The sequence below is a fragment of the Podarcis pityusensis genome (genome assembly GCF_964106645.2).
Source record: "Podarcis pityusensis genome assembly, chromosome: 1".
NCBI lineage: Eukaryota > Metazoa > Chordata > Lepidosauria > Squamata > Lacertidae > Podarcis > Podarcis pityusensis.
The window spans coordinates 40,710,490-40,734,269 of record NC_138028.1 but is presented as its reverse complement, the minus strand read 5'-3'; the positions used below and the strand labels follow the sequence as shown (position 1 = coordinate 40,734,269).

Below are 23,780 nucleotides of genomic sequence, written 5' to 3'. Positions count from 1 at the left end.
AAAGGGTGGAGGATTTCTTACAGGTGTAGAAATAAAAGCCACTTTGCAACTCATGCCTGAATTATTTCAAAATGCTTTTTGAAGAAGCAGTCCTTGATTACTGAAGTACTTGCTTAACAAACACATTAACACTTGTGGTGAGAACTTGTAGCCAGTACCAAAGAAGTTGCTCACTTTGCTGGCACCAATGGAAATCCACAAAACCAAGACAGAAATAACTTTTCCATAACCTTCTAAAGGATCGGCCAGCGATGACAGAAACATCTTTCACTATTAATGAAAATAAGTTTGCTATAAAGTTTTAGTTTATGAGCAAAGATTAAAAAGCAAACAATCCTTTCCCATCCCTGCCAAGGGCAAAAACAAGACACTCCATTATAGGGCAGAGCAAACTTCTGCTGGAATATTTGAGATTCAAAATGGCTTGGCTCAAAGTAATAAAAATTGTAATCGGTCACCCTTGCCAATGGTTAAAACTGTCTAAACAACTAGAGCAAGCTAAATAGGGAAATCTTTGAAATCTAAGTAGAAGATCACTCTAAAATAAAACAGAGTAATGCAAGCCTAAGCTTCAGTAATAGATTGTTCTGGGCTTTAACTCTGCAACCTTGGGGGGGGGGGGGGAAGGATGTCAGGAAAATGAGAGATCAGGCTGAAGTCAGGCAAAAGCTACTTTGCACAAAACTTTCTTTCTACATAGGTATACAGTACAATGGTGCAGGCAACCCCCCCCCCCAAAAAAAACCTTGGGTGGTGGCATACACAGTAATGCTGGAGTACAGTTGAAGAGCTGCAAGTAGTAGCATTCACAAATATAAATCTTACAAAGTAGACATATGTGATCTTTGCACACCTGCACATGGGAAATTTCCCTAACCCATGTATACTCAGGTGAGAGAAAATCTTATGCCTATATCTGAGGTACTCCAGGATACCTGGGTGCCACAATATAGAATTGTGGGTAAAAGAGGCATAAGATCAACTACAAGGTTAGGAAAGGATAATATTAAATTTATCATGGAGTGCTCTATTTTCACCACAAAGGATTTTAGAGGCTTGACAATAAAAAAAAGACAACTCACGAATGTAAATGCCAGCAGACATTTTTGTTCTTTCCACCTAAAATCATAACAGTAAACCGACAAAACCAGGGCCTGACTTTGCTTACTAGCCAGCTGCAGTCTGTGCTATCATTGACCTCTCCTCTCCTCTTGAGAATTTGGGACAGGAGGTCTTGTATTGTTCTGGGCTTCGCTGAGGGCAGAAGCAGTGTGTGTGGCCAGTTCTGCTTCTGCTTGCTCCAGAGCTCAACACAATATGAGACCATCTTGGCTGTGAGTCTTGGAAGACCTGCTCCCTGCCTTGCAGGCCTTTTCCCACCTGGCCCAAGAGGGCAGGGCCCTGGCTGACTCCAGCTACAAAAGCAGAAGTTTTTGTTGGGGGGGCGGGTTGTAGCTGATTTTTAAAAATCTTTATTTTAGATATTATGATTTATGTGGAAATTGTATTTTTGTTATCTTGTAAGCTGCCTTGAGCATGGCTTGAACTGTGGAGAGCGAGCACACAAATGAAATTACGTATATGTATATTCTTTCTATCCTCCTGTGAGCCTGGAGGGAAAGGGAGACGCTGGGGGCCTTTTTCTCTGGCAAATGGATTTTTTGAGACCTCATAAAATATTCCTTGACTGACAAAAACATGACTATTTCTTGGGGAGTGTTCCCCAGCTGCTGTAATTTTAAAAAATAAGCATTTCTACTGCTCAGGTGGAAAACAGAAGACGAGCTTTGTGAAGTGAAGGATTGTTTGGGTGGAGGAGAGGAAGAAATCAATGTCCAGAGCAGGAAGTGGGTGGGACTGTGACACAGACCGAGCTGCTTGCCTGGAGGCAACAATGGAAACTGTAAAGGGGAATAAGAAAACTATGTGGCTGAGAGGCCCAGGAAGGAGGGCAAGTAGCCTGGTAGGGGCTTTAGCATCTTTCGAGAAGCTGTATGGCAGTGGAAAGGAAGGCAGAATAAATGGGACTGAGCAAGTATACGTCAATGAGAAAGGCTGGGTGAGTAAAAATTCCTAAGTGATAGAAGGAATTGTACACAGCAGGCGAGGGAAAAGAGGGAAGTATGCAGATGGGAAGGGAGAGGCACAAGGTGGAAGTTGCTGCGACTGCACATATTTGCTCAATTCAGAAGAAATGGGAAGTCATGGTTTCCAGTTGCATGAGCCACACACACCACCACCGCTTTCAGCAGAGAATGGCTTCATTCACACCACAGTTTATTCCCTTTCCCTGATGTTTCCCTGGTAGTTATTTTGCACAGAAAAACTGAGCTTTCACACAACATAAAAGCCACTTCTGAAAATATGTATGAGGATATAGTCTAGCGCTCATTTCCATGTTATTTGATTGCAAAAAAACCCCCTCTTACAGCCCCCTCCCCCCAACTCGGAAAACCATGTGATTTTGTGTGGTGATTTTCCTGCCTTTTTCACAGGTTCATGCCACAGCTGCTCACATGACGAGCTGTGTGGCAGACTACCAGCATGTAGTGCATTCCTTGCCCGCTTCAAGGCTAGTATTTCAGCACAGAGTAGCAGAATGGTGGTGGCATCTGTTGATGTCTGTTGCTAGTTCTTGCTGTGTGAATGGCCTTTACCGCAACATGGCCGTATAGGGGTTGAGATATGACGGAACAGGCTTGTGTAGTGTGAAAGGAAAGTTAGAAAAAAAGAAAGAAGCACTAGCCTTATAGTCAGTTAAACTAACACAATAAACCCCACGTGTGAATACAGCCAAAGAGATATCAGAAGCATCTTCTACTTTTAAACAAGCTGCAACTTCCCATGACACTGGAACCCGAAGAACTATAGCTTGTTCTAAAGTGGAAGCCGATGTTTTTAATCTCTTCCTGTAGTCACTTCCACTTTTAAGTCCACTGCATGAAAGAGGGGAGAGAAGGGAGTATGTGAGCCTGAGGCTTGCCATGGCTCTCTAACATAGTGGAAAAGCTTTGGCTCCCATTATAGGTCTAGCCTAGACAATAAAATAACTAAGCCAAATTTCTGACAGCTGTTTTTTTCTAGTTGCAGAGCTGTTACCTGGTTGGATTGGTTGTGGAAAAACGGTCTTCTTGAGCTGAAATCTTCAAAGGTTGAGGGTCTTATACTTAAGCTTTTGTAAGAATCATTGCTCACTCCAGGTTCATGTTGGAAAAGATGATCTTTCATTAGCAAACTCGGTATGCTTTCTGGAATAGCCTGGGAATGATAATAAATTATAATTCTTATTTTATTGTTGTTGTTGTTGTTGTGCTTGAGTCACCCCAGCAATTCAGATGGATGACAATGCATATGACTTCAATTAAAATCAAAACAAGTCGCATACTAAACATTTACAAAAATTCTATTGTAAACAAATGCCACAGATTACATGCTGGAGGCAGCATTTATGCAGTGTCAAAAATACTTTTAGTATCCCCCTTATGGAATGCTTACTGAATGTACAAGTCACAAACACACCCAGCACAAGAAAAACACTAACAGCCCTTCAGACCTACAATTTCCATGATTGCATGGTATGGATATGGGACCACACAAACTCCATTTCCCAGTTGGTTATTTATACATCTAGAAAACATCACTACAGAGAGGATTGTATGCCATTTCCTTTTCCAAGCAGTGATTGGCACTGAAGACTTGATATTTGTCAACCACCTGACCACCAACTAACCACAGCAATTGCCCCTGGTTCCGGCAGATCCCTGAAATAGCGCAGCCAACCGGGTTGGGTGTGTGACTCACTCTCACTACTGTAATAGAAGGCCACCAAATTGGTGTGGGAAACTGTGATCACCTGAACACTTATTGCAAGACCATAATTAGGGCAAGGATTTCCATGGAATTTAACACTTCAAACAGGCAGAATATATATTCTTATGCCACACCTGCTGTTTTCAGAGTATATGATGGCTGTGCCTTGATGCAGCCTTTGGCAACTTGCAGCTCTTTCAGTCTTAGACAGCTGGTTGGGACTTATGGGAGTTGTAGTCCAAAATACATTGGGGCAGGTTGCCTTAATGTGCAAGACACTACACAAAATCTGTTCCTTGGGAAGATGCTCATTTTGTGAGCATGTTTCTGACAAATGTACTTTACATGCTTACACCTTTCTGCACCTTCAACAAAATGAGACTTGTTAGAAGTACTGTTACTGTGCAGATGGGCACTGTATTTAATAGACAAAGATGCTCAGCCACCTCAACAAAAGACAATGTTCTCCACAATTCACTTTTAAGTGTCATTCCTAAGTGATGAAGGTAGTAAATAAGTAGTAAATTCTAAGATAATACAATGAGCAAGTCACTTTTTACAGCTTCCTAGATTGTAGAAAACAGCGCTCATCAGGAGTTGAACCGACTATTGTGAAGTCGGGCAGAATCTAATCAATTGTTGTGGAAGAGCATGTTAACATGCTTGCTATAGACATAAAAGGGTGGGTGGGAGGAAAATAACTTTCCAAACTTTAAAACGCCCAACACCTTAGAGATCATTGCTCTAAGATCTATCATATTTCATTGGCTCCTCAAACTTAGAATTTGGAAACTTAAGAAGGAAGCAAAAGTAGACACACTGACTGCATTCTTATGAAAGACTTCAGTGTGGTTTAGCTCTACATGGATGAGCCTTCATAAGCCTTAGAGACTGTCCTCTCACCAATTGGCCAGAAGGACTTCTGTCACAATAGGTTTCGTTAAACTTTAGTTAGCTGCTGGGCAAGGCCACTTCAAACCACAGCTTATGACATTGGCTCGTTTAACCAATCCCTATACAGTGGTACCTCGGGTTACATACGCTTCAGGTTACATACGCTTCAGGTTACACACTCCACTAAGCCAGAAATAGTGCTTCAGGTTAAGAACTTTGCTTCAGGATAAGAAGAGAAATCGGGCTTTGGCGGCGCGGCAGCAGCAGGCGGCCACATTAGCTAAAGTGGTGCTTCAGGTTAAGAACGGACCTCCGGAACGAATTAAGTACTTAACCTGAGGTACCACTGTATGCTGTTAATACTTCTAGTGTAATGTCTGATGGGGAAATTCAAATACCATGGCAAGATGCACACACTCCAAATATGAATACAAATAGCATATATGCAAGCTGCCTGAGCATCTGCTACCAAAGTTTATCTGTAGCACTCAAGTTCCATTGGTTAATGGTACAGAATTTGGCAACCTAATGTATGCATGACTTCCAATATAAGAAAGGCTATCCAAACCATGGTCTGAAGATTTTCTTTGTTGTCTCAGGCATGGACCAACAAATTTATAGTCAAACCTGATCCCAGTTTAATGGAAATCTGGGTGCATAATGGTATATAGTATTTTTTTCATATTCACCCAAGAGTTCATTTTGTAAAGAATAATTACTTCCAATTAACAGAGGAACATGGTCAAGCGTCCATGAGGCTTACAAGAAATGTGATGTGCAGACAGGTTTGAGATTTCATCAATCCAAATGAGACTGTGTCATTTTGCCTTCCTTTAGAGTTTACAAAAACACTCTCATGAAATAGCTTCTTCTGCAACTCTTGCTACACCAGATGGTGCTGTGGAAAGCTTTTCTGACAAGCACTGTGTGCATTAGCAAACGCCAACCCTTCTTTGGGTCCAAAGACCTTATAGTCCAGGGTACCACACAACCACTAACAACCCAGTATAACTAGCAAGGATCAGCTGAAGCAAGCCACAGCACTGCAGCATGGAGTTGGGCTATAACAGCCTCTGGACTTCAGATACTCCTGTGGAGGCATATGAATTCTCAACACTAAGTAAGCAAAGGCGATATCAGTGCAGTGGGAAACTGCAAACTACACCCTTATTTGGTGTTGGGGGCTATTTATGTGTTATTACCATTTTCAACAAATGCGTGACATCTTTTCTGTAGTTCATACAAAAGTTCAGTGTTTGTGTCATGTTCTCAGTACCCATCCTTTTACACTCAATTCCTCAAACTCCCAGTAGCTACACAGTCCCTAATTAAAAAGATTTTGGTTTCCAAACAAACCATTTTGATGAAGTATTTCAGAATAGTTCTTTGGATAGGAAACAATTAGTTTAGGTTGTTTTGTCACGGGATGGTTATTAAAACTTAAAGCAACAGCAGCAGCAACAAAATAAAATCAAGAAATACGGTTCTGACAGTAAGAGGCCCAAACACAGGCTACTATTGTATTGAAAACAAGACTAAATAAAACCAGCAAAATATTTTTACAGTATAAAAACGTGCCACATTAAATATAGTGTTTGATGGTCTCTATCTCACATAAAACACAGACATAGATGCACAAATCCCCACTTCTTTTCTACTGCCAAAGCAATTACGCACCGCCCACATTCAATATCCTTCAACCACAGCACTGGCATAGGCTAGCCAGTATCATCTATGAAGTAACCTACGCCAGTTTTTAATGCACAACGGAAATCTGGTTTGCTCCCAGCTGCTGGTATAATAATTACTGTCCTATGGTTGCTAAGAGATACTCTGACTTTTTTCCAAGACTATTAAAACATTTCTGTGTGCACAAGCAAAAGGATGCTGGGTAAAAGCAATAAAATGACTCTCCAGCTGTAGAAGCCCAGCAGAACTCAAAGCCAGATGACAGCTGTAGAGAAAATGAAAACCAGACTGAGATCCTCTCTTCTTCAAAACTCCTCTCCTCACTTTTCCCAGGATGAAGGTTGGGTAAGAGAACGCAGCGCTCTTCTGCAAGCCTTGTTAAAACAATCCTCTATCCCTGAACAAGTGATCTGACAAAAGAGTAAAGGAGACTATACTCTCCTACCTCTTAGAAAAGGCTATGTATTTTCTGACCCTTGTGCTTATTAGCCCTTTCATCAGACTGTATTTTTAAAAGCAACACCCATATCCCATTTGAATTATGAATTAAGACTCAAGTTCAAAATAACCTCTGCTTTAGTGATTCTGCAGAACAGAGCAATTACTTTCAATGCCAACAGCTGTTTCCCTACAATTAGTTGCATATTTTCTGCCCTACATCCTGAATACCTTTAGCAGCGGCCTAGAATCTGCAGAATATTTTCCGGTCATTTAAGACAGAACATTTCCCATATAAAGCACATCCTAAAAGCATAGCTGAACTACAGACACAACACTTCCCTTCTTTTAGGATCCCAAATGAATGCAAACTACAAAAGCAAAACAGGAAGAGTATCTTTTGAAGAAGCAAAAAAGGATATAGACAGCAATCTTGTGCCCAGTTTACTCTCAATAAAGTTAATTCAAAACCTTTTGTACTACAAGCAAAGTTCAATTCCTGGCAGGTGTGGATCAATTCAACCTTCTTGCAAACACAGACATACTAATCTTCATGCAAAATTTGCCTCCTAAATTGAACAGCAGTGATAAGAGCACTCACTTCAGCTTCATGGGGGATTAGACTACTTATAACTGCAAATCAGCACAGAAATTTTGATGCGAGTAACAGATTTTTGTAGAGCTTTTGAGTTTACCTAGCTATGTTATTGTGTCATAAATTTCTACCGACAACAGTCTGCTCTATGAAGCCTCCAAATTTAATTACAGAAATTACAGCAGTAGACCAGTTCGCACCACTTCTAAGAGTTCACAAACCAGACAGTTACCAACCTGCAAAAGAAAAACAAAAGGAGAAAGGGAAGACTTTTGCTCTGCAGTGAGCACAGAAACCAAGTGGGCTGGTGGAGGAAGGGCAGATTAATCCTACAGGAGCCCATTCACCTATCTGTAGTGTATGTAATTCCTTGCTGCCTATGGCTGCCAGGTGAGCTGTCATAAACTCTGAAATCTTTTTTCAAAAATCAAAATGAACCATTGGTTTTTGTTTTTGTAAAAAACAACAACCCTGTGAGCAAAACTTCAGTGGCTTTGGCAATTTGCAATAGTCATTACCACTATACTATAGCAAAAAGGTGGCTTTTTAGTACTGTACTGTACTTTGTGACATGTACAGCACAGAATATAGCATCTTACGCTTTTTTAGCATACAGAAAAATACCCTGAGAGCACAAACTCCTGTTCTCCAAACCTAAGATACTGCAGTGCAGTAGAATGGTCAGCCATTTTATGAAGGCTGGCCAACGTGTTTTGACATTAATTCAATTAACAAAATAACATATTAACAGAAGTTTCCACTCAAGCTCCAGATTGCCAGGAAATTACAACCACAGTCTTAGCAGACATGTTATTCCGGGCAAAATGGATATGGCATCCTATCTTGTTAGTTCCAGCATCACCACTACCTTGATGCTGGTTGGCTGCCAGTGGCAAAGTGGTGGACTTCCCAGATCTGTCCCCTCACTGGAATAGACAAATGGAGTCTATGCGACTGAAGTTATCATTCTATGTTACAAGTACTTAATTGGCAACCAATATCATCCACACAGAATAAGAGCTGAAGGCTCCCCTGTGCCTTAAAAAACTGTCTGACAGAAATCCTGCTGCTGTGCACTTCAGCCGTATTTCCCTTTCCCTTCATACCCCTCAAAACTATTTTTACTCATTTCTTATTTCTTCTGTCTGTTTCCTGTCACACCTATGCTTACCTGAACTTTAAACTTCAAGGCTGAGGCCTGGTCTGTACTTTCATATCTCACATGGTCATTTTTCAACTGACCCTCTCTGCCCAACAATCATTCTCATTCTACCCAGCATTCCATTCAACACCATTTAAATTTCTCTCAAGAAAGGTTCATACCGAGTGTGTATGTGGGGGTGGGGAACACCCTTATGAAATGTCACTAACTTTAGCCAGTAAAACAATTTTAAAATATAAACTAAAAACATGTTAAACAACTCATGGGTAAAGACACACACAAACAGTTTGCCAAAGTCCACAGTACACACAGGACAAATCTTTTCCCCACAATCACCCCAGCAAAGCCTATGGAACAAAAACAACATGCCAAAGTCCACCCTGGCATCATGGTTGGAAAGTTCAAGATCTGGCCTGCTGGCCTGATCCTGTTCCTAACTTGCCCTAAGCAGTTTAGGAGATGGTTATCTCAGGACAGCCTGCACCCAAACTAGCTTAGGTGGCCTGAAAGCTTGAATGTGCCTCTGGACTCTGCACTAACTTGGGAAATTTGGGTGTCCAGAGGCACATTTTATTAATTTCAGTTGGTACTCCAGGTACCTTGCCACAGTTGTTCATGCACTAGTGACTTCCAGACTAGGCTACTGTGATGGCTAAGTGTAGCTGGTTTGCAGGGCCTTCCAGCTGTTGGCTAGGACCGATGATCTTATCAGATCACGCCACAGGTGCCAAATCCCTGGGGCCCTGAGCACCCACAAAATTCCCCATGAAGGGGCCGGGCACCCACAAATTTAGGTGCATGCTTCATGGCATCCATGGCCCCAAGCACCCATGGTTCCGGGGCCAAGTTGGCACTCCTGGATCACACTGAAACTTCATGAGTGCACACAGTTGTCAGTGCATATCTAGGCTCAATCGTAAGTGCTGATGAAAAGCTTTAAAGCTTTAAACCAGGGGTGGAGAATCTCCAGCTTGCGGGCCTAAATTAGGTCTGGCAGACCTCTGAGATTGGCCTGCCTTGGCACTTTGGGCCAACGACAGCCACTTTTCTTAGTTCTGACGTCATATAGGCAAAGAAACATTTCCCCCTTCTAGCCAATGCTTCAATACACTCCTCCTTTTTTTCCTTTTAACGTGTCTACCACCCACTGCACATCTGTTTTATCTTGATTAAGCTTCAGCTTGTTTACCCTCATTCAACCCAGAACATCCTTCAGACACTGGAACTAGAAATTTAAATTTGCAGTTACAGAACATAATTTTTGTTAAAAAAACACACCAAAACACGTTGCCAAACTGCCTTGACTTTATTATCGGATAAAGAGATTAAGAGTTCCTGATTAATCCTGCTACTTTTGGTTGGAAATTCCTAATCAGTTCAGTTAAGCTAAATATTTAGAAGTGAATCCAAGACACAGGATTTTCTTTGCCCTGGGCATTAACATATTTTTAACAAATTACAGAACGTCTGGGGGGTTTTTTTTATGATAAAATGTTCTGCAGAAATCTCAGCATTCTTGGGAAAAAGCATTGATTTTTACTCTCAAATTTTCCAGGGAGATGGTTTCTGAATCTTGCACTTGAATCAGATTTTCATCCATTAGAAAGCTCCAGTCTAAATTAGCAGACAATCGGTAACCGTTAATTTTTATTTCCCCCACTGGACGATGTTCTTCTTAAGTTCTGCATAGCATGAACTCACCCTTCTAAAAGCTAAGCCAAAGCAACATTCTCTTGCTCTGTGCTCTCCACATAGGTCCACATTTCCCAGAATCCTACTGGTTGTTTCCCCCCCCCCCTGCATTTGTTGCAATCTAAATTAATTTTTTTCGAGCAATGCACGAGCGTTCCAAACGGGGTCCCTTCAGAGCATTTTACAGATGTAGTAATAATTCCTTGCCAAAATCAATGCAAACATTGATTCTATCTTCTTAGCAATACTGTAACAACACGGCATCAATGAAACAGTCATTTTGTGATCAACCAAGATCCCAAGCTCTTTCCCCTGTTGCTGAGCCCCCGGCCGAAAACAAAAACGTCTCTTATCACTCCAAGTTCACAGCCTTCTACTTGGCAGAACTCAGTTTCATTCCATTTCCATTACTGCAGTTCTTGAGGTCACCCAGTTCTTCCTGTGGAACTTCCTCATCCTTATTCTGTATTAATAATGCCTCCCAAATTAGGATTGTCTGCTAATGTCAGGACTCTTACTTCCCTTCCCAAACACATTACATATAAATTATTAAATAAAACCAGCTGGGTAATTCCGCAGTGACCAACATAAAAATTGTAAGATTCTTTACAGAGTATTTTCTGTTTTAGCTAATATTATTTGAACTCCAAATAACACTAAACTATTTGTGAGTTAACTGGCTTGATCTTCCCTACAAAAATAATAAAGAAGTATGCCACAAGTAGCTTAAATGCTCTATTTTTGTGGTGTTTTAAAATAATGTGACCAACAAAACAGTTTTGTAATCTCAAGAACCTGGACAATTGTTTTCTCTAAAAGTAGGGGGCGGGGAACAGTGGCGTAGCGTGGGTTGTCAGCACCCGGGGCAAGGCAAGTAATTTGCGCCCCCTAACCCGTGGATTTTAGTAGGGGCAGAGAGCTGCGAGTGAAAGCACCCCCCCAAGATGTTGCGCCCGGTGCGGCCGGCCCCCCCTGCACCGCCCACGCTACGCCACTGGCGGGGAATCTCACCTGAGGCAAAATATATAAGGAGCTAACGTTTCATGGGCAAGTGTGAAAACTTATGGTAATGTTTATTGGAAACTATGGAAAAATTGTTTTCAGGCAAAGGACCAGTGACCAATGTAACATGTAACAATTCATTGATAGACATCCATAAATAAATGCCTCCTAAGCAAGGCCCTGGGCCCATGACACTTCACTATGCATTCACAAGTTGCAGGTCAGCATCAAGCCCGTGTGGGAACTGTAATGACCACAGGGCTTTACATTTAGCTGTGGCAACACCCTAATGATCTGTTTCTTTTTAACGCATCATTATCATCAGTTGCATGAAAGACAAATGTCAGCAAAGTCCCCATATTTTTTTTAGAATAATGGATATCATATTGCATCACTAGGCCAACCATTAACCCCCCCCCCCAATTTCTCATTCTGAAGCTCAACATTAATGAAGTTGCCAACTGACACCAGTATTTCAGTTGCTGTTTTTCTGAAACTTTCTTCCAGGATATTCACATTTCTCATACGGACATCATGTCTGTGGTGTTTGTTTTTAATTATGTAAAAAACCCCACCACAACTTGACATTTTGTGTCCATTTTTCAACCTTTAATGGGGGGTTTTCCTGCTCCCTGAGGCAAGGCAAGAGACGTTCACCTTCTGAAGTGATGTTGTTCTATCTCTAGGATTGGCACCCCCAGTCTGTGGCCCAGTCTTGGCCCACCAGGCTTACGCATTTGGCCTATGAGGCTACTTTGGGCAAACTATGGCCACCCACCCTACACCTTTTCATCTTTGCTTATCAACATTTGTGAATGTTGTTAAACAGATGAAGCACACCCCATCTGATTACAGAAGGAACGGTATAGTTTATTCTCAGATAAAATATATGAGAATGTGTGATAATCTTGATGATGCAGCCTGCTGCCTATAAGGATGACACAGATACTGCCTGAAAGACCCACATGTGTTGCCAAGTAATGATATGCTTTTAAAAGCAAAGACTGGCAATTTTTCCCATTTCCAGGCTTGTAACTCATCTTAATATATGGCAATTAAGTCACACACTTACAAAACAGTGATCTACTTGTGTGCAATAATCTTTGACTAAAAACAAAACAAAAAAACAACTGAAAACACATCACAACTTTTGGGTTTTCCAACACTGCAATGAGAAAGTAATATAATCCTTATTTAGATAAATTCCAGGTTAAGAAGTGACCTCCAGAATGAATCAAGTTCTTAATCTGAGGTACCACTGTATATCACTTTTAAAAGCGATAGACTACCACCACACACTAAGACGATGGCTGAAAAGCTTTCAATTCACTACCTTAGTTAAAGTGAAGCCTGTCTGATAATCCAAACTAGAACAAGAGTTTCCAGCTCATGTGAATGAAATCCATAAACTCTAACCCTTGACTCCCCATACGTCCACTGGATTTCACCCATGGATTTTTTGTAGTCACTGTGTATTGCTTGTCTACAGGAGCCTTGGGAAGAACATTGAAGTACTAATGATCTTGCTGTTGCTTCTCATGTTGTGTGACTGAACCTCAACATTGAAAGTGGGTTACAGGTTTAAATCCTGATGAGGCCTGCCTGACATTAAACCCTTTAATCCACATGCAATCAGAGGACATTTTTATAATATTACAACCTTCACAAGTATCAGTTTTGGCAATGAACATTTTTCTTCTAGAGCTCAGCCTTAATTCAAATTAAGCTTCAGGCACTTTAGCACCCCTTTGCCTTAGTTATATCCACTCACTCTTTCATTAATACAGGGTAAAAAAAGAAAGAAATGTCTCTCAAACAAAGCAATAGCTTATATCTTTGAGAATTAAATATGACAATGAAAAGTCACCCAGCCTAACCTCTATAGTTACAAGGCAAGACGGTTCACGTGGTTATCCTTCTGCAGATTTAAAGTTCAAAAGGTTTTAACGAATACAAGTAAGACCACTTTCAGCACTGAAAACTCCTGTCATCTCTTCCGATACAATTAACATAATGGAAGTTTAAAGCACTTACTGGAAAGCCATCTACAGGTACTTCAATTTCATCATGTGATGTCAGACAACCTATGGAAGAATAAGACAAACATAAAAATCTCAAGTTTCTTTCAGATGTGAGAGTTGAGGACTTAGTATGAGGCAGCTTCCTATGTTCCCCTAGCTGGACTCTCCATTTTTTCTGAGATAGCTATTCTGAGTGATAGGGGCTCTTTGGGAATCCAGGCAGAGATCTTTCCCATCAACTAAATTTTGTTATATGGGAGATGACAGGGTTTGAACCTGGGACCTTCTGCATTCAAGGCATGTACACTACCAATGTCAAGTTCAAGCAAACAGAGAATTATGTCATCAACATGTATCAAATTTCATTCTGATAATTCAGTGCTCAAGAGAGGCATTACACTGCAGTGTGTTTAATGCCTTTCCTAAGCCTTATGAAAACTGGTGTGGGATCAGACAGGGGTTTGAACTTTAAATACAGAATGGTGTCCTGAATGTGCACAGCACACTTCATTCTGATATTTCAACATTCAAGAAAGCTAGTATGTTACAAAACAGTACACACATACAGACTCAAAAACAAAAGACACATGCTGCTGAACCTGAAGGCCTCACTTCACTTGGCATAATATGAACTAAACACATTTGCAAGTAAATAATCCTCTGGAAACTATTCAAAATCGCAGCTCACAGCAAAGCATCATAGAAGCTGACAGAGGGCCAAGGAAGAAGGTTAGTTAACATTATACAAGTGAAATCCAAACAATTAGATAAGTGGCCAATGCTCTATAAAAGGTAGAGAAGGTCCTTCAGTGAAAGGATGTTGACTCTCTTTGGTAGCTTTGTATATGGCTTTAAAAATATTAAACACAAATTTGTGATTTGCCTCTTCCCTGGGTAAGCAGGGATTATTACCATGGCTGACCTGCACCATCGTGTTCTATCTCTGCTGTAACCATTGCTCATTACTCCTCAGCCACATAGACCAGCTCTGTGGGAGCTGCATGTTGCTCTCTTGCTCAAGGCTAAAACAGGTGCTTGCCTTTTAACATTAATGAATGTACATTAACACTGTACCTAAATGTACAAAAGTTATGCTTCTGCTCTTCATGTTTATTTTGAATATTAATGGGGCCGCCCAGACTGGGAAAAGAGAAACAACTGCCTGTAGATAACCAGTCAAAAAGGCGACCGGCACAGTTTTATTAACACATATAGTATTACATTGTGGGTACTATTATAATTGTTTTAAAATTATTTTAAAATTATTACTATATATTTAAAAATGCTTATGCAACAGAGATTCATACCTTGGGAAAGATCTTCTACCGCCCTACGAATGCCTCTATCAAATGCTCTTGCATCAGCAGGACTCTGAAATGTCAGGCCAAATTTTTTGTCATCTATTTTCCAGTGGTGAAAAGTTGGCGTAACCTTATTGTAAATAAGGTCCTTCTTCAACGTACACTCCAAAACCACCTGAAAAGCAGAGTTAAAGGAAAAACTTAGCATAAGGGACTTCTGTACACAACAAGGTTTAAAAATAAAGTCTACTCTCAAATGAATCATGTCATGGACCAATTAGCTCCTCCCCAAAGCAGACAAGTTCATGAAAAACCATTTATATATAACCTACTTGAAAGAAATTTAGTTTTTGCCTTAGTTACTGGCTGTTCCCGATTCCAGGCTATAATACAGCAATACCAATGCATTTTTTTGTAAGTACACAGTGGCATGATTGGCATATAATGCTAAACCATGATTAACGTTCACCATAGTTAATAAACCACAGCTGAAGCCAAGGCACCTGGCAGATGATCACTTAAACTTCGGTTTATTACACCACAAAATAGTTAAAAGCACCAACAAGAGCAGTCAAATCTTGAGAGTGGTTTGATTTTGATTTTTGCTGCTCTTACACTCATGGCTACACTTTTTTGTTGTGACAGCTCCTTAACTATAGTTAAGGAGGAGGCCGGAGTTCACACATAATGCCAAGATATGGTTTGAGTTGATCAAGGTTTATAAATCAACAACAACAGTTTTAACATTATGTATGAACCAGGCCAGCTTGTAAACTTAAAACAAGTAGGTAAAAGCAACTAAATGTATGAACAGAACCCTATGAATCTACTAAATTTAGAACTTCATGCCATTGCCCAGGATTCTTATCCCAAAACAAATATAATTAAAAAATTCCTTCCAGTAGCACCTTAGAGACCAACTAGATTTGTTATTGTTATGAGCTTCCTTGTGCATGCACACTTCTTCAGATACACACAAATATGACAGTCTTGATGAGCTCACAGATGCTTTTGTGCAGTTTATTCCAGTGTAGATATGTACGCACACACATACTTCAGTTTGTTTGGGTGAATCAGAGGAGATCTTTTATAATGTTACAAAGGGAGGTAACAGTTAATTACATGCAGAACACATGTAGCAAACCCAGGCTGCCTTTTATTAAAAGAAGACGAATTATGGCGAAGGGAATTTGAAGACAGCAACATGGCCACTTTTCTCTTCTACTCTGACTGGCTTCTCACAAGCTGATTTCCCCTTTACATTGGCTCCAAACACTGGCCAGATCTTCTAAAACTTAGGACAATACAGTGGTACCTCAGGTTAAGTACTTAATTTGTTCCGGAGGTCCGTTCTTAACCTGAAACTGTTCTTAACCTGAAGCACCACTTTAGCTAATGGGGCCTCCCGCTGCCGCCGCACAATTTCTGTTCTCATCCTGAAGCAAAGTTCTTAACCCAATATTTCTGGGTTAGCGGCGTCTGTAACCTGAAGTGTCTGTAACCTGAAGCGTATGTAACCAGAGGTACCACTGTATTCTTGAACTGTGTAGACAACATCCTGAATCAGGAATTAGTGAAGAACTGGCCAAGGGGTTATTGACTGTACCCGGTCTCCCTTCTCCTTCAGTCTTCCTATTCAATTTCATTCAATCACATCTTGCCTTTCCTCCAATGGGTTCAAGGTGACCTACATGGCTCCCCGCACTATATCCTCACCCTGTAAAAAAGGTTAGGCTGACGTATGTGTAATACCTGGCTAAAGGTCATCCAGTGAACTTCATGGTTGAATGGGGATTTGAACCAGTGTCTCCAATACTCAAGCAAAACACCACATCCATGCCCACCTCTCTCATCTGACTACTCTAATCTTGCTAAGTCTCCAAATGCTGTGAAAGGATCCACTTTGGAAGGAGAACACCATGTAAAAGAAAGGGTGTGCACAATTTCTCTTTGTTCAGAAAGTCATGAATGGTGAAGCTCTTCCCATGCCTTCCTCTTTGAATTCATTTGTCTTGCTGCGGTTAAGCAAGGATACCAGACAATAAGATGCGTAACACGTTACAGAATAAATGTCTCATTATTAAACCGGAAAGGAAAAATAAATATCATCAAGTCTGTGGCATTTGAAAATCTAAAATACTGAAGCCTGAATGTATGTTTAATTTTGCATATAAAAGAAACTCTCCATTGATGTTTACATAGCTTAAAAGAGCAGCAGACCTGTCCAGGTTAGAGTGGAAGGTAATTGTTCCAACTAGACTGGCTGGAGCCAGATCTCGGAAGGGAAGTATAATAAAGGAGGAAGTGTGCAATTATGTCAGGGGTGCTTTGTGAAAAGAAAGAAGAAGAAAACCCTTCACATTCCAACAGAGATCTAAACAAGCTGGGTAAACAAGTCCAGAAATAGTCTCTGTCACTCCAAAGTGAAATCCATATCCTGGGTGCTATCACTTTTCAAGGTACCTGTCAGGCTCTTTGTCAATAACATATCAAGCTAACATTCTTATTCATGAAGCTGTACCCTGTCTTTTGCCACAAGTTATCTTCAACTAAAATACAGTGATTTTACTGTGTATCATAACACCACATCATATCTAGGCTGAGCAAGCAAACCTTTTGCCTGAATTCCGATTAAAACTCCTTCCTGGGTCTAATGCAAATGCTTTTTTGTGCCAAAGATCACACACATTTTCAGCTATAGCTATATTTTTTATGTTTTCGAGCAATCACAATGGCAAAGGCATTCTTCATAATGCAAAGCCAAATATGTCTGAAAGCTTAGCAAGTAGAATCACTCCCCAATGTGTTTTCTTAAAAGCTTGCTCATTTTATCACTTGCAAGAACCAGCTCATGATTTTATCTATCTATCTATCTATCTATCTATCTATCTATCATCTAGTGTGTATCCTGCTATCTATTTTCTCTGAAAGTAATTCGTCTCATTGCTCCTTTTGTAAAACAAAACGAAGAGAGGTTTTGGGCCATTGCTTTCTATTTAGTTTACCTTGAACCACTGGAGTTCTAGCCAATTCATTTCTCACTGCCTGAAGCCTTGGTGTGATAGAGGAAGTGCTGTTACAGAAGTCAGCCCTATTTTAGAATTGCTGGTGTCAGGTCAAAGAGATCTTAAAACAAAACAAAAGCCTGATAAAGGAGAATGGATGGTCTGAGGAACAGAAAGTACCGTGAGTCAGTACCGTTGAGGAAGATTCTGAGAGGAACGTTCTCTAAAAAGAACTAATGAAGTTCTTTCCTTAGCAAAGTTCATCAGCTACTGGATCATTTCAGATATGAACTACAATACATTGCCATTATGAAATTTGATTGTAAGTAATGTTTGAAGGTTGGTAAAATTATGCTTTATCCATTAATTTGACCTAATGGGATATGAATTTAAGACGTTTGGTTCATTTTCCAACAAGGGAATTCCAACTGCTCAAAGGTTACTTGGAATTTTTACTCAATTTTCCAGGAATTTGCTCAATCATGAAGACTTGCTTTCCCTTTCTAACCACCCACCCTTAATCACCTCATCAAATGGTATGGCATAGGAAGGGAAGCTTGAGAAATCTCCAGTCAGTCAGAGTCATGACATCCTAGCTGTCGTGCTGCCTGGTGGTATCACTTCCTGTACAGGAAGGGGCTGACGAATGAAACAGCCATTCCTGGAAGCATTCCTATTGTTCTATTTTATTTTAAGAATAAGTTTTAACTTGTGTGATGTTAGCTCTGTTTTACACCACTTACATCCCACTATTCCATGATAAAATTAAACTCATGGCAGTTTATTTTATATGTGTGTGTGTGTGTGTGTGTGTGTGTCTGTATAAAATCTGTATGTATATGTATGTTATATACATATATATTGTTATATACATATATATGTAAATGTAATTATATATATTAAATTTTAACTTTTTTAAAAAATAAGCACATTTAAGAAACCAACTAGCACTTTAAATCACCATGATAAAAAAACACACAGTAACAGCAGCAGGCTAAAAAACACATCAAGCAATTCATTGGAAAAAATGTCCAACAGAATAAAACAGGTTCTTAAGAGCAAGCTTAAAGCGGGTTTGGTGAATCTGTCCTGCAAGGTTATTCCATAGTTCAGATGCCAGTACTGCAAAGGCTCTTCTCTCTCGTCCCTTCTCTCGGCACTTTGGTTGGCAAAGGGACTATAAGGAAAGTCTCAGAAACTCAGCACTGACCATGAGCAGGTTGATACTTTCAAAATGTTTCTTAGGCTGCTGCTCTGCTACTGTCACGCGTTCTTATTTGTTTTAAAAGTATTTTGACTTATTATTGGTTTGTACTGAACTGCATTAACTGTTAGATGAGTTTTTTGGTTTTACTTTACTATGGCTTGGGTTTTTATTTTAAACTGTAATTATATGCTCAAATTGTTAGAAGTGTAATTTGTGTTGTTTTCCAATGCTTTGCTATCGCTGTGGGTTGCTTTAAGGTGAACTTTGTTGCTGGAATATCAGCATACAAAATATTAATTTAAATCAAAACTTTTGCAAGCATATCTGAGTGGGAAGGACCCTGGCTTAATGGTGGAGCTTAAGATTTGCATGCAAAAAGTCCCAGGTTCAATCTAGGTTTACTGGCTGAAATCCTAGAAAGCCAGCCAGTATGGACAATACTAAGCTTCCTATGTTCACTCTTGGTTGTTGAAAAGAGGGACTGATATGTTCTAAACCAAGCTTTGCGAATCTGATGTCCCCTGTATGTTCTGGGTTATAACTCCCAAAACATGCAGAGGGGAACCAGGTTAACAAAAGCTACTTTAAATAAACCAAGAGTGTGTGTGATCCACCCATACTGCATGACTTGACTACTCAGGGCAGCGTGGATAGCGCTGCAGCAGATGACACGAATTTAGTTTTTCATCTAAACCAGGCATAGCCAAACTTGGCCCTCCAGCTGTTTTGGGACTACAACTCCCATCATCCCTAGCTAACAGGACCAGTGGCCGGGGATGATGGGAATTGTAGTCCCAAAACAGCTGGAGGGCCAAGTTTGGCCATGCCTGATCTAAACCTTAATGGGTGGTTTATGGCAGGTACAAAGGGCGGAAATGCAAGAGATGACAAATACAACATCTCTCCAGTTGGCCAGCTGAGCCCATGTGTCATTCCTTCCTGTTGCCATTTGCTCCATACCTTTCAGTGCTATTCTCGATTTCCTCTGGCACCCAGTCCCAGCTGCCACATTTCCTTATGATTTTGCGCATTAACACATTAACTGGGAAAGGAGCAACCATGCAGGGAAGAAAATGAACTGACCAGGCAACAAGCCTGATAGTTTGAGTTAAACGTTGGTTCTGAAACTTGTTTTAATGGGAACTCTTATACTATATATTATTTCCTAGGATCAGTGAAAACAAAGTTTCTGAAGTTCCCATGCTGTTTCTGCTGCCCTCCTGCGTCAGTCAGCAGAGACAGAATCACCTGTAGGTCTTGCACAATGCTTGCCTAGCCCCCACCACCATCAACAAGTGTCTATGCCATTGTCAAATGCTCAGCCTAAACAGCAGCAGCAGAAACAAACTTGGCCTCATGGGTAAGAGCTAGTAAATCATTGCCACAGCTCTTCTCAGATACAGTAGAAGCTTCTCTTCCCAGTTCTTCCCACTTTCAACTGTTCACGTTAGGGAGCGCATTCGTTCTGCGTGTGCCCAAAATTACAAGACAGATTGGGATGATTCAGGGAAGGTTCTCTCATGTTTCCAAGTTGGACGGCACTCCATGATGTCATGAGTCAGAGCAGGGACTCCTAAGCTTCTGAGTAGCTCTGTGGTATTGGATGTTCAAAAAACACATTTTGGAGAAGTGAAACCAAGATTTTTTTTGGGGGGGGGGGTTGTCAGGGGGAAATCTTTCATTTTGATGGAGAGTTCTAGCTTTGTAATCACAGTGAATTATTTCCCCAGAGAACTCCAATCACATTGCTTTTGGGGGGGGGGTTTATATCTTCCCATATGTAAGTCAATGCAGAGATCTCCCTTGTAACTCCAAAATCCAGTGGGGTGGGTAAATTCTCCACGAATGACCCTTGGGATTAAAGGGTCGCTGCTGGAAGACAACTTTAACCCTATCCTAGTATTTCCTGGGGGTTTCTGGTGCCCCCTCCCTCCTGATTCTTCTTGTACTGCAGCTGTCGTTCAGAAATTTGGCAGGTTTCATCCCATCAGAAGGGGTGACCAAGCCAGCAAATTGCATACAATTCTCAAAGAAAATCAAAAGGTTATAGACTTTCTTTTGTTTAAAACACCAAACTTTAAAGGTACCCTGCACAAGTACTTCTGGATGTATTTGTCTATAATTTGGGCAGGCTTAATCCATGCCGGATGGGCGGTTGAAAAAGAAAAGAACTTGCAGCTTCTTTTAGACTGCACATTACTACAAATGGGGGCAAAAAAGAGAAACATTTTAAACAGGCCAAATTCAGTCTTAAATTGAGAGCCACATTGAAAAGTCACAGAGGAGCTCTGAAACAAATCTGGCTGGAGATACAGGTCAAATTTTGTGGCCGATGCAAGTAAGAAAAGCTGCTGGCAGAGAGAAAGAAAGAAGTGGGGAAAGGATTTGCTTGCTTTTTCAGACAATAAATAACTTCGTGTTACTACCTAGGGCTATTGTGAAATGGCAATAGGAATTTATTTGCTCAGCATATGGGTGTCAGCATCTATATAGGATGACAAATCAAGATGCAGGGTAGAAAGGAGTGGTGCCCCTTTAAAAGAGGATAATAAGCAATCAGCCAACACTTTCAAGGGGAAAAAGAAGTTTCTCTTTAGAGGGTACTACCATATTTACTCGAAACTAATATCATCTTTTTTTGCCAAATAACGTTGCGAAAATTAAGGTGCACATTAGATTCAATTTGCCAGCAAATACTTTTTTGGTTTCAAGGTTCTGAAAATTGAGGTGCGCATTAGATTCGATGGCACATTAGACTCGAGTGAATATGGTATATCCTTGACTATCACCCCACAGCATCTGATAATATGCTTAACACGCCCCCGCCCCCAGTCTCATATTCTAGCCAATACCACTGTTTCGCCTGTACTAACCAGTTATTTCTGTCCCCACGCTAAGGTCTGCCACAAAAAAATAGAAATCTATCTGGAACACGTTGCTTCATGTCATTGGACATGTCATCTCTGAAGATACTCATTCAAAAATCTAAGAATAATTTTCAGCACTACAAATAAAACCCGACCAAAACCACATTCATGAAAAGATTTACATCACATATCAGCAGCTCAGCTGGTAGCATGAACACAGGAAATGGTCTCACAGGATAGCAACGCATATTAAAAGTAAGCCTTATGATTCGTTTAAATGGTGGAAACATTATTTAGGGCACAAATTATTTATTATTTATTGAATTTGTGTACTGCCCTTCAACTGTAGATCTCAGGGCTATTCACAACATAAAAATACAAGATAAAAAACACAAAATGCATAATAATAAAAACAATACCCCCCAATAAATATACCCCCCAAATAAATATTTATTTCTTTGGATTGCCTTGTGCTGGGTGGTGGTCTGCTGGGTGGAGAGCAGCCTTTATGGAAGTGTCTCCTGCAAGGCTGGCGTTAACATTTAAGGGACCAAACCGCAGGGGCAGGGACTGGCTATGTAGATATTTTAGAGTGGGGATGCTGATTGAATGGCTTGAACTTATGTGGCTGGCTTCTGCCCTTGTGGAAGGGTCCTGCATATATAATCCCAGCTTTGAGGGAGCCAATCTTGGAAGTGACTTCATTTAGGTTTCAGATAACACTTTAAGGGCTCCTGGTTTCCAGCGATTCTGTGGGTAGTTGTATCAAACACGCATAAGCAATTCTGGATAAAACACAAAGTTGTTTTCCTGTTTGCAGAAGCACTTCTGAACCAAATGAGGCATCCACTGATGTAAGAAAAAGGAAGGCAATTTTGGGCAGTTTCCCTGCAGCCTCTGCACCACCTTCCATGTTGCACGGAAAGGTCCCTGAACTACCGGGAACAGATTTGGGTTGCAGGGTGCTGCAATGGGAAAGTGGAATTGGCAAAAAGTTCCGGCACCTTTCCAATGCTTTTTCAGTTCTGGAACAAACTTTTGCTTTTAACTTGTTTTTAATTGTTTACGATTTTACTGTATGGTTTTAAAGTTTTGCATTGTTGTAAACTACTATGATATATTGCTATGAGTGGAATATAAATATATTTATAAATAAATAAAACTCTGTTTCCACATAAAATTAATGTCATATTTATGCATTCTATCCCACCATTTATTGTTCTTAAAAGTGATTAGTTTTAAGTTTTCCAAAATGACTGAAGCTCAGTTTGAAGTGGTCTAGCTTTAAAAATAGAACTTGGTGTAACAATATTCTAGACTACATTCCTTTTCTTATTGTTTGTTTTACAGTTTTACTGTGATTTTTATAGCCTAGTGTGAAATATTATTTGGGTTATGAAACGAGAGGCAATCTTTAAATATTAAAATAAACACTCTCCTCTGTCTCAGACATTTGCTTGTTTTTGTTTTTTTTAATCAAATAACAAAATGAAACTATTATCATAAAAGTACCTTACTCCCATATTGTCCAGATTAGAAAGATACACAGAAATATGAATGTTCATAATGGCACAAGAAAGAAATAGTTGTCTTTACCGTTTTATCCCTGAGACGCTCCCCATGTATAAGAAAATCAGCACAGCCATTTTCTTCCTGGTGAATGACTTTGAAAACGGTGACATAGCTTAGACCACCCCCTCCAAGTGGTAACCATCCACCGCTTGAGTCATCACGGGTCATCACCACAGCTCGCACACGGGCATAACTATTACTGAAAGAGAGAGGTGAGAAAAAGCAGTTAGTTGAATGTGATTTAAACTAAGTCAGTTCACAGAACAGTCATATGCACTTGTCAGGGAATGGTCTGAAGACGAGGACTGGGGAACGCATTCTATGGCAGACCAGCTTCTCTCTGATGGAGAGCTGGAGGGGGAAGAGTCACAGAGAGAGACACAGAAGCTGAACAGCTTAGGGAGGAGTTATCCAATTACAAGATAATAACAAGGGAGCCAGAAGGGAGGGGGCAGCTAGTTGAGACGTCACTTGAGAGTTTAGGGGACCCCCCTCTCCACGAACTCGGAGGTCCAAACGTACATA

At 40.4% G+C, this 23,780-nt stretch overlaps 1 protein-coding gene across 1 annotated transcript in view; it reads right to left on the bottom strand.

The window, feature by feature from the left end:
• The window catches only part of SPRED1 (sprouty related EVH1 domain containing 1), a 74,397-nt gene that overhangs the window by 6,970 nt on the left and 43,647 nt on the right, over positions 1-23,780 (bottom strand). The window contains exons 2-5 of the mRNA XM_080978971.1: positions 23,280-23,454; positions 14,611-14,779; positions 13,317-13,366; positions 3,100-3,258 (exon numbers count right to left, since the gene is read on the bottom strand). Of these exons, the coding sequence (XP_080835097.1) occupies positions 3,100-3,258; positions 13,317-13,366; positions 14,611-14,779; positions 23,280-23,454 (553 nt within the window). The remainder of the gene's footprint in view (positions 1-3,099; positions 3,259-13,316; positions 13,367-14,610; positions 14,780-23,279; positions 23,455-23,780) is intronic.